Here is a 10,365-nt window from a genome sequence, read left to right on the forward strand (position 1 = left end):
TCAATTGTTCAAATAATAAAAAAAAACAAACCTGTGAAGATGATGATGATCATGATGATAATGATGACTTTGAGAAGGTAGTGTTTGTTTGACACTGTTTCCTTTATTCATTGCTGTGGTGGATGATTGTAGTGACCATAGATATAAACAGTGCTTATATATATGGTAGTGAGAGTTGAAAATGTTCTTGTTGAACCAAAAACAAAAAGTCGCCCGGCCCAATATGGCGGAGGCGTTGACGTGCCATTGCGCCGTGTGGATGCTCTCTGTGATTGGCTGAGAGCAGACCAATGGGACGCTGACAGGAGACGTTCGCTTGTGCTTGAGTGGGTGGAGAGAGAGACAGAGAGGGCGGGGGAGAGAGGGAGAGCGAGAGAGGGAGGGAGAAAGGGGGGGGAGAGGGAGCGAGAGCGAGGGGGAGAGAGAGAGAGAGAGAAGGGGGGGAGAGAGAGAGAGACAGAGAGGGCGGGGGAGAGAGGGAGGGAGAAAGGGGGGAGAGGGAGGGGGAGAGAGAGAGAGAGCGAGAGCGAGGGAGAGAGAGAGAGAGAGAGAGAGGGGGAGAGAGAGAGAGACAGAGAGGGCGGGGGAGAGAGGGAGAGCGAGAGAGGGAGGGAGAAAGGGGGGAGAGAGAGAGAGAGAGAGAGAGAGAGCGAGAGAGAGAGAGAGGTGTGGAATCGCGCAGAATGAGTTCTAAAGTGTTATTTCTCCTGCTCCTCTGTCTGGTTCTGCTCCATGGACTCGCCGAGGCTCAGAAGAAGAAGGAGGTAAAGCTGCAGCTCAGACTTTTCTCGCTTCACGAGACTTTTTCAATGTTTTGTTCCTTCCGGCGCGAGCGGCTAGCTGAAGCTAACAGACAGGGAAGTTTGTCCGGCAGTGAGAACAAGACTGAACTTTGTTTTCCTCAGTCACAACGCTTTGTTTCCTCTCTGGAGCTGGTCAAACACTGGGCTCAAGCTCACTCAGGGTTTACTTCAATTGGTTTCATTTTGAAGATATGATTTAAAAAAAAAATAATATATATATAAATAGATATAAATAATACGTTTTGTTTTCAGCGCCTTCAAAAACACCCAAGGTCACTGTACAGTGCAAATAAAAACATATATTAGCACTAATAAACATTCTGACGTTTGCAGCAGACAAAGATTAAGATGAAAATGTTCCTTTCAAAAAGTTGTTTTTTTAGAGGAGATTTAAGTGTCTAATGTCAGACGCTGCCAATATCCGGTTGAAGTGAGTTCAAGAACTGGGGGCCAAGAGGCTGAAGGCTGGACCCCTGGGGGCCAAGAGGCTGGGGGCTGAGGGAGTCCTCCGGAGAGGACAGGATCAGAAAGGTTTCAGTTGAACACTATCGACCATGAAGGTTACAACATAGTAGTTATTCATATTCGAAAGGACATTGTTTCTTTTCTACTTGCTTGAAAACTATGCTCATAGTAGTAGTTTTCATTGTCATGGCTCATTGGCAAGAGTCAATTTACAAAAGGAAGCAAACAAAAGAAATATCAAGAGAGAGAAAAAAGAATATCATAGCATCAATAATGTCCATCTCTTCATCTTTTTATATTTCTCCAAATGTTTTTTCTCATATTCTTTATATTTGCATTGTATTTTCTTTTGAAATGTTTCCTATTCGTTCCAAAAATGTCTGGATATTTTGTAGTGGAAGGTTATTGCTTGATTTAAATGAATGACCTGGCTGACAAGGTGTTTCCTCTGAGCCGTCCTGTGCTTCCTCCCGCCACAGACGCTGCTGTCAGAGAAGGTCACTCAGATGATGGAGTGGGCCTCCAAGCGTTCCGTCATTAAAATGAATGGAGACAAGTTCCGTCGCTTCGTCAAGGCTCCACCTCGAAACTACTCGGTGATCATCATGTTCACGGCACTGCAGCCTCAGAGGCAGTGTGGAGTCTGCAGGTAAGCGGCCTCCAGCCTGTGGCTGCCGTCTGGCCTCGGATTCCTCAATTGAAATGTTCCTTTTTTCCTCCAGACAAGCTGATGAGGAATTTCAGGTGCTGGCGAACTCCTGGAGGTATTCCTCTGCCTTCACCAACAGAGTCTTCTTTGCCTCTGTAGACTTCGATGAAGGATCAGACGTCTTCCAGATGGTGAGCGAACAGGGCTCAGCTGTCAGATCCTCAATCTCCTCTTCCATCAGAATTCAGTTTGTTGTTCCAGGGGGAGTGTGGTGGTCATCTGATTTTAAAGTCCTCATTAGTTGGTCAGCCAGTTCTCTGGTGACTAAACAAATGAAGACCAGTCACTTAAGAAATGAATTAATTAAAACATTGTCCGTGGAATATTTAGTGTGTATTCAGATCCATCTGAAGCCATTAATCACAATCATTAATAACTTTATCACATTATGAAAGCTGCTGAACATCAGATAGGACTTCACCCCCTTTCAAGACTTTGTATTAATTGAACTGTTGAAGATGGAGATGATAAAAAGACGTGGGATTTAAGAGCAGTGGATAAAGGTTTGGAAGCTGTGCTGACTTGTCCCAGGAGTGTTCAAACGTTGCCTTGTTCTGACCTCCTTTGTGTTTGCAGCTGAATATGAACTCTGCTCCGACGTTCCTCCACTTCCCCTCCAAAGGGAAGCCTCGGCGCTCGGACACCTTTGAGCTGCAGGTCCGTGGCTTCGCGGCTGAGCAGCTGTCTCGATGGGTGGCGGACAGGACGGACGTCCAGGTGAGGGTCTGGCTCGCACAGGGGCCCGCCGTCCCGGCCCGGGGTGGTTCTGATGGAGCCTGTGCCATTCCTTTCAGATCCGTGTCATTCGTCCTCCCAATTATGCCGGGCCGCTTCTGCTGGGGCTCCTCTTGGCTGTGATTGGAGGACTGGCATACCTACGAAGAAACAACTTGGAGTTTCTCTTCAACAAGAACGTCTGGGCTTTCTCTGCACTGGTAATGACACAAATGTATTGCAGTCCTCTGGGTCTGTCCGATAAGGGACAGAAGCTCCAACTTCAATGATTCACAAAGAAAACGCTCAGCAACTTTTGTCTTCAATCAAAGTAATCTACATCCATTATCAAGAAAATAAATGACAGAGAACATCTACAGATGATTTTTGGTGAACTTGAATGTGTAGTATTAACACTTATGCTGTCATCCTGCTATACTGTTATATTCTCACTGTTCATTCCTCCGTTACACTGGAGCTCGGTGCAGAGACGATGAAGGCTCGTCAGAGGGAGAGGGGCGGGGCTGAGCGGAAGGAGAGGGGCGGGGCTGAGCGGAGGGAGAGGGCGGGGCTGAACAGAGGGAGAGGGGAGTGAGCAGAGGGAGAGGGGCGGGGCTGAACAGAGGGAGAGGGGCGGGGCTGAACAGAGGGAGAGGGGCGGGGCTGAGCAGAGGGAGAGGGGCGGGGCTGAACAGAGGGAGAGGGGCGGGGCTGAACAGAGGGAGAGGGGTGGGGCTGAACAGAGGGAGAGGGGTGGGGCTGAACAGAGGGAGAGGGGAGTGAGCAGAGGGAGAGGGGCGGGGCTGAACAGAGGGAGAGGGGCGGGGCTGAACAGAGGGAGAGGGGCGGGGCTGAGCAGAGGGAGAGGGGCGGGGCTGAACAGAGGGAGAGGGGCGGGGCTGAACAGAGGGAGAGGGGTGGGGCTGAACAGAGGGAGAGGGGCGGGGCTGAGCGGAGGGAGAGGGGCGGGGCTGAGCGGAGGGAGAGGGCGGGGGCTGAGCAGAGGGAGAGGGCGGGGCTGAACAGAGGGAGAGGGGCGGGGCTGAACAGAGGGAGAGGGGAGTGAGCAGAGGGAGAGGGGGGGCTGAACAGAGGGAGAGGGGCGGGGCTGAACAGAGGGAGAGGGGCGGGGCCGAACAGAGGGAGAGGGGGCGGGGTTGAACAGAGGGAGAGGGGCTGAGCAGAGGGAGAGGGGGGGGTGAACAGAGGGAGAGGGGCGGGGCTGAACAGAGGGAGAGGGGCTGAGCAGAGGGAGAGGGGTGTCCCAAATCTAAGGGCTGAAACTTTTATCCCTTTGCCTTTGCCATCGTTTTGGAGGTGGAGGCGGAGGGCTATGGGGTAGGCGGATGGGTACAAAAGAGAATTGGGATTGGGCCTTACTTCAAGCTCCATTTGCAACAACCACTTCACATATTGTATGGAGAGGAAACCAGAGGACTCCCTCCACCCAGGAAGATCAAGTCCAGGTCCTCTGATGTCCAGGAGAGTGCTGAAGGACAGGCGTGGACATGGAGCTAAAAGGAGACTGAAAGATACAGGCAGAGACACGCTTCACTTGGTGACAGTGAAGTCTCCACTGTGTGATTGTGTCCATTCACTTATTGATTCACATTGAGAACAAAGAGCAGCAAGACTGGAAATATAGTGTCTTCTAGAAATCAAAGTCCTCCGTCTGTAGGATGCTTCATGTATGACTCCTTCTATTTCACACACCTTTATTGTGGAGAGCTAAGGACACAGCACTGTACAGCATGCTTGTCTTTACAACAGACACTTTATATTTAGAACAGACTAGAAGCCATGAGAGGCTTGACTTGGGGTCGATATGACTGGGAAACACAGAACAAGCTGAAGAACCTCCTTCAGAGTCTTGGGAGACAGAACAGGTATAAGAACATCCTGCAGAGTCTCGGCAGACAGAACATGTTGAAGAACATCCTGAACAGTCTGTCAGGAAAAAAGTGTTGCTTTGCTGAGAAGCTGGAGAGGCGTTTTGCTCAAGCTGAATGCAGCAGGATGTTTGTTGTGGAGGAGGTAGTTTGGAGTGTTGAGGGGTTTGAAGACACTTTTGATTTGTTGAGGTGTGTGTACTTTGTGTTGCAGTGTTTTGTCCTCATCATGACTTCAGGACAGATGTGGAACCACATCAGAGGACCACCTTATGCCCACAAGAACCCCAGCACAGGACAAGTTGTAAGTCATCTCTCTCACCCACGCATGCACGCGCATAAAACAGGAAACAAAGCTTGGATGGACGTTGAATCTTCCAGACAACTTCACTGTCTCTCTGGAATCTGAACTCATGTTTCAATTTGGACGTTTGATAAAATGTGTCTCGTTTTCAGAACTACATCCATGGGAGCAGCCAGGCTCAGTTTGTGGCTGAGACACACATCATCCTGCTGTTCAGTATCCTTCAACCAGCCCTGTTCCACCACCTCAACCTGCCCTGTTCCACCACCTCAACCAGCCCTGTTCCCTCACCTCAACCTGCCCTGTTCCCCCACCTCAACCAGCCCTGTTCCCTCACCTCAACCTGCCCTGTTCCCTCACCTCAACCTGCCCTGTTCCCCCACCTCAACCAGCCCTGTTCCCCCACCTCAACCAGCCCTGTTCCACCACCTCAACCTGCCCTGTTCCCTCACCTCAACCTGCCCTGTTCCCCCACCTCAACCTGCCCTGTTCCCCCACCTCAACCTGCCCTGTTCCCCCACCTCAACCTGCCCTGTTCCACCACCTCAACCTGCCCTGTTCCACCACCTCAACCTGCCCTGTTCCCCCACCTCAACCAGCCCTGTTCCACCACCTCAACCAGCCCTGTTCCACCACCTCAACCTGCCCTGTTCCCTCACCTCAACCTGCCCTGTTCCCTCACCTCAACCAGCCCTGTTCCACCACCTCAACCTGCCCTGTTCCACCACCTCAACCTGCCCTGTTCCCTCACCTCAACCTGCCCTGTTCCCCCACCTCAACCAGCCCTGTTCCCTCACCTCAACCTGCCCTGTTCCCTCACCTCAACCTGCCCTGTTCCCCCACCTCAACCAGCCCTGTTCCCTCATCTCAACCAGCCCTGTTCCACCACCTCAACCTGCCCTGTTCCCTCACCTCAACCTGCCCTGTTCCCCCACCTCAACCAGCCCTGTTCCCCCACCTCAACCAGCCCTGTTCCACCACCTCAACCTGCCCTGTTCCCTCATCTCAACCAGCCCTGTTCCACCACCTCAACCTGCCCTGTTCCCTCATCTCAACCTGCCCTGTTCCCTCACCTCAACCTGCCCTGTTCCCCCACCTCAACCAGCCCTGTTCCCCCACCTCAACCAGCCCTGTTCCACCACCTCAACCAGCCCTGTTCCCCCACCTCAACCAGCCCTGTTCCACCACCTCAACCTGCCCTGTTCCCTCACCTCAACCTGCCCTGTTCCCTCACCTCAACCAGCCCTGTTCCACCACCTCAACCTGCCCTGTTCCACCACCTCAACCTGCCCTGTTCCCTCACCTCAACCTGCCCTGTTCCCCCACCTCAACCAGCCCTGTTCCCCCACCTCAACCAGCCCTGTTCCACCACCTCAACCTGCCCTGTTCCCTCACCTCAACCTGCCCTGTTCCCTCATCTCAACCAGCCCTGTTCCACCACCTTAACCTGCCCTGTTCCCTCATCTCAACCAGCCCTGTTCCACCACCTCAACCTGCCCTGTTCCACCACCTCAACCTGCCCTGTTCCCTCACCTCAACCTGCCCTGTTCCACCACCTCAACCTGCCCTGTTCCCTCACCTCAACCAGCCCTGTTCCCTCACCTCAACCAGCCCTGTTCCCTCACCTCAACCAGCCCTGTTCCACCACCTCAACCAGCCCTGTTCCCTCACCTCAACCAGCCCTGTTCCACCACCTCAACCAGCCCTGTTCCCTCACCTCAACCAGCCCTGTTCCACCACCTCAACCAGCCCTGTTCCCTCACCTCAACCTGCCCTGTTCCCTCATCTCAACCTGCCCTGTTCCCTCATCTCAACCAGCCCTGTTCCACCACCTCAACCAGCCCTGTTCCCCCACCTCAACCAGCCCTGTTCCCTCACCTCAACCAGCCCTGTTCCCTCACCTCAACCTGCCCTGTTCCCTCACCTCAACCAGCCCTGTTCCCTCAGCTCAACCAGCCCGGTTCCCTCACCTCAACCAGCCCTGTTCCCTCACCTCAACCTGCCCTGTTCCCTCACCTCAACCTGCCCTGTTCCCTCACCTCAACCAGCCCTGTTCCCTCACCTCAACCAGCCCTGTTCCACCACCTCAACCAGCCCTGTTCCCTCACCTCAACCTGCCCTGTTCCCCCACCTCAACCAGCCCTGTTCCCTCACCTCAACCTGCCCTGTTCCCCCACCTCAACCAACCCTGTTCCCCCACCTCAACCAGCCCTGTTCCCTCACCTCACCCAGCCCTGTTCCCTCACCTCACCCAGCCCTGTTCCCTCACCTCAACCTGCCCTGTTCCCTCACCTCAACCAGCCCTGTTCCCTCACCTCAACCAGCCCTGTTCCCTCACCTCAACCAGCCCTGTTCCCTCACCTCAACCTGCCCTGTTCCCTCACCTCAACCAGCCCTGTTCCCTCACCTCAACCTGCCCTGTTCCACCACCTCAACCAGCCCTGTTCCCTCACCTCAACCAGCCCTGTTCCCTCACCTCAACCAGCCCTGTTACACCAGCTCACAGCTCTTATCAATCACATTTCAGCAGTTGATGAGGAAACGATGTGGTTTATTTCTGAGATGAGATGAACGACTCAGTTTTGAATGACTGGATATGTAATAAGTATGAGAGCTGAGCACTGATCGTCTGTCTCCTCATTGGAAACCTCAGTGGTGTCAGACTGATTTCTGATGTCAGCTCGCTCACACTGGGCCTCAGTCCGCTGTGTTTTTGCAGCGTGGCTCCTTGACAACCTGTCAGACGCTGCCGTGACGCTTGGCATCGTGCTACTGTGTGAGGCCGCCACGTCGGAGCTGGACATCGGGAAGAGGAAGAGTATGTACAGCTGCTTGAGCTGCTCTCGGGAGGAAGATGGTCACTTCACCAGTTTACTGATTGTGTGTGTGTGTGTGTGTTAGTCATGTGTATGGCAGGAATCGCTCTGGTGATGCTGTTCTTCAGCTGGCTGCTGTCTATCTTCAGAGCCAAGTACCATGGATATCCTTACAGGTAGAGCTCCATCTTCACTTCACCTTCTGTGCTCACCTTCACACACTCACTGTGTTTGCATCTCCTGCAGCTTCCTGATTGGATAGGACCTCCAGTTGGCAGGGTGCCCTGATGCTGATCCACATACTGCCATATCACCCATTGACAAGCCATAGTTTCTTTTGAGTTCTCTGAATGTTGAATCCAGTGGTCCATCTGAAAAATCTTCCACATAACAAATCTACATCAATTTTAAATGTGCTTGTTGTAAAGCTCTAAACCTTCGCTCTGACTTTAGTTGGTCCCGTCAACTGCTGAAAAGATGGAGATGTTTGGAAGAATAACTTGTACAGGTGGGAGGTCCTGTTTAAAACAAGCAAATAAAAGTTTATTTTGGTTGTGATGGACTTTCCTCACTTAATCTCATATGTAAATCAAGTGTTCAACATGAGCCCTGAAGCTAAACCCTGGCCAGCTGATCTTCATCTGATACCTGCTCCTCCTCCTCCTCCTCATCTTCATCATCTGATCTGTGCTCGGGTGACCTCAGTACCTCCTCCTCCTCCTCCTCCTCATCTTCATCATCCGATCTCTGCTGGGGGTACCTCAGTACCTGCTCCTCCTCCTCCTCCTCCTCCTCCTCATCTTCATCATCTGATCTCTTCTGGGGGGACCTCAGTACCTCCTCCTCCTCCTCCTCCTCCTCCTCCTCCTCATCTTCATCATCTGATCTCTGCTGGGGGGACCTCAGTACCTCCTCCTCATCTTCATCATCTGATCTGTGCTGGGGTGACCTCAGTACCTCCTCCTCCTCCTCCTCCTCTTTAAATCAAGTGTTCAACATGAGCCCTGAAGCTAAACCCTGGCCAGCTGATCTTCATCTGATACCTCCTCCTCCTCCTCCTCCTCCTCCTCATCTTCATCATCTGATCTCTGCTGGGGGTACCTCAGTACCTGCTCCTCCTCCTCCTCCTCCTCATCTTCATCATCTGATCTGTGCTCGGGTGACCTCAGTACCTCCTCCTCCTCCTCCTCCTCCTCCTCCTCCTCATCTTCATCATCCGATCTCTGCTGGGGGTACCTCAGTACCTGCTCCTCCTCCTCCTCCTCCTCCTCCTCATCTTCATCATCTGATCTCTTCTGGGGGGACCTCAGTACCTGCTCCTCCTCCTCCTCCTCCTCCTCCTCCTCATCTTCATCATCTGATCTGTGCTGGGGTGACCTCAGTACCTCCTCCTCCTCTTCATCATCTGATCTCTGCTGGGGTGACCTCAGTACCTCCTCCTCCTCCTCCTCCTCATCTTCATCATCTGATCTCTGCTGGGGTGACCTCAGTACCTCCTCCTCCTCCTCCTCCTCATCTTCATCATCTGATCTCTGCTGGGGTGACCTCAGTACCTCCTCCTCCTCCTCCTCCTCCTCATCATCTTCATCTGATCTCTGCTGGGGGGACCTCAGTACCTCCTCCTCCTCCTCCTCCTCCTCCTCCTCATCTTCATCATCTGATCTCTGCTGGGGGGACCTCAGTACCTCCTCCTCCTCCTCCTCATCTTCATCATCTGATCTCTGCTGGGGGGACCTCAGTACCTCCTCCTCCTCCTCCTCATCATCTTCATCATCTGATCTCTGCTGGGGGGACCTCAGTACCTCCTCCTCCTCCTCCTCCTCCTCCTCCTCATCTTCATCATCTGATCTCTGCTGGGGGGACCTCAGTACCTGCTCCTCCTCCTCCTCATCATCTTCATCATCTGATCTCTGCTGGGGGGACCTCAGTACCTCCTCCTCCTCCTCCTCCTCCTCCTCCTCATCATCATCATCTTCATCATCTGATCTCTGCTGGGGGGACCTCAGTACCTCCTCCTCCTCCTCCTCCTCCTCCTCTTCCTCCTCATCTTCATCATCTGATCTCTGCTGGGGGGACCTCAGTACCTCCTCCCCCTCCTCCTCCTCCTCCTCCTCCTCATCTTCTTCATCATCTGATCTCTGCTGGGGTGACCTCAGTACCTCCTCCTCCTCCTCCTCCTCCTCATCTTCTTCATCATCTGATCTCTGCTGGGGTGACCTCAGTACCTCCTCCTCCTCCTCATCTTCATCATCTGATCTGTGCTGGGGGGACCTCAGTACCTCCTCCTCCTCCTCCACCTCCTCCTCCTCATCTTCTTCATCATCTGATCTGTGCTCGGGTGACCTCAGTACCTCCTCCTCCTCCTCCTCCTCATCTTCATCATCTGATCTCTGCTGGGGTGACCTCAGTACCTGCTCCTACTCCTCCTATTCCTCCTCCTCCTCCTCATCTTCATCATTTGATCTGTGCTGGGGTGACCTCAGTACCTGCTCCTCCTCCTCATCTTCATCATCTGATCTCTGCTGGGTTGACCTCAGTACCTGCTCCTCCTCCTCCTCCTCCTCCTCCTCCTCATCTTCATCATCTGATCTGTGCTGGGGTGACCTCAGTACCTCCTCCTCCTCCTCCTCATCTTCATCATCTGATCTGTGCTGGGGGGACCTCA

At 53.2% G+C, this 10,365-nt stretch overlaps 1 protein-coding gene across 1 annotated transcript; it reads left to right on the forward strand.

Moving 5' to 3' along the window:
• Positions 1 to 633: 633 nt before the first annotated feature.
• magt1 (magnesium transporter 1) lies at positions 634 to 8,262 on the forward strand. Its single transcript, XM_080502807.1, has 10 exons — positions 634 to 764; positions 1,748 to 1,917; positions 1,991 to 2,108; positions 2,554 to 2,694; positions 2,772 to 2,912; positions 4,795 to 4,884; positions 5,037 to 5,100; positions 7,628 to 7,702; positions 7,786 to 7,876; positions 7,947 to 8,262. Exons 1-10 carry the CDS (start codon positions 684 to 686, stop codon positions 7,960 to 7,962), a joined length of 987 nt encoding a protein of 328 aa, XP_080358933.1. The 5' UTR covers positions 634 to 683; the 3' UTR covers positions 7,963 to 8,262.
• The last annotated feature ends 2,103 nt before the right edge of the window (positions 8,263 to 10,365 follow it).

This window comes from Blennius ocellaris (assembly GCF_963422515.1).
Source record: "Blennius ocellaris genome assembly, chromosome: 9".
NCBI classification, from domain to species: domain Eukaryota; kingdom Metazoa; phylum Chordata; class Actinopteri; order Blenniiformes; family Blenniidae; genus Blennius; species Blennius ocellaris.

What these genes read in the sequence shown, in the direction of transcription:
- magt1 (XM_080502807.1), top strand. Translation starts at nt 684, where the DNA reads ATGAGTTCTAAAGTGTTATTTCTCCTGCTCCTCTGTCTGGTTCTGCTC. An exon ending in CGGACAGGACGGACGTCCAG is followed by an intron (nt 2,695 to 2,771) that starts GTGAGGGTCTGG and finishes CATTCCTTTCAG; the next exon opens with ATCCGTGTCATTCGTCCTCC. An exon ending in ACCCCAGCACAGGACAAGTT is followed by an intron (nt 4,885 to 5,036) that starts GTAAGTCATCTC and finishes TCTCGTTTTCAG; the next exon opens with AACTACATCCATGGGAGCAG.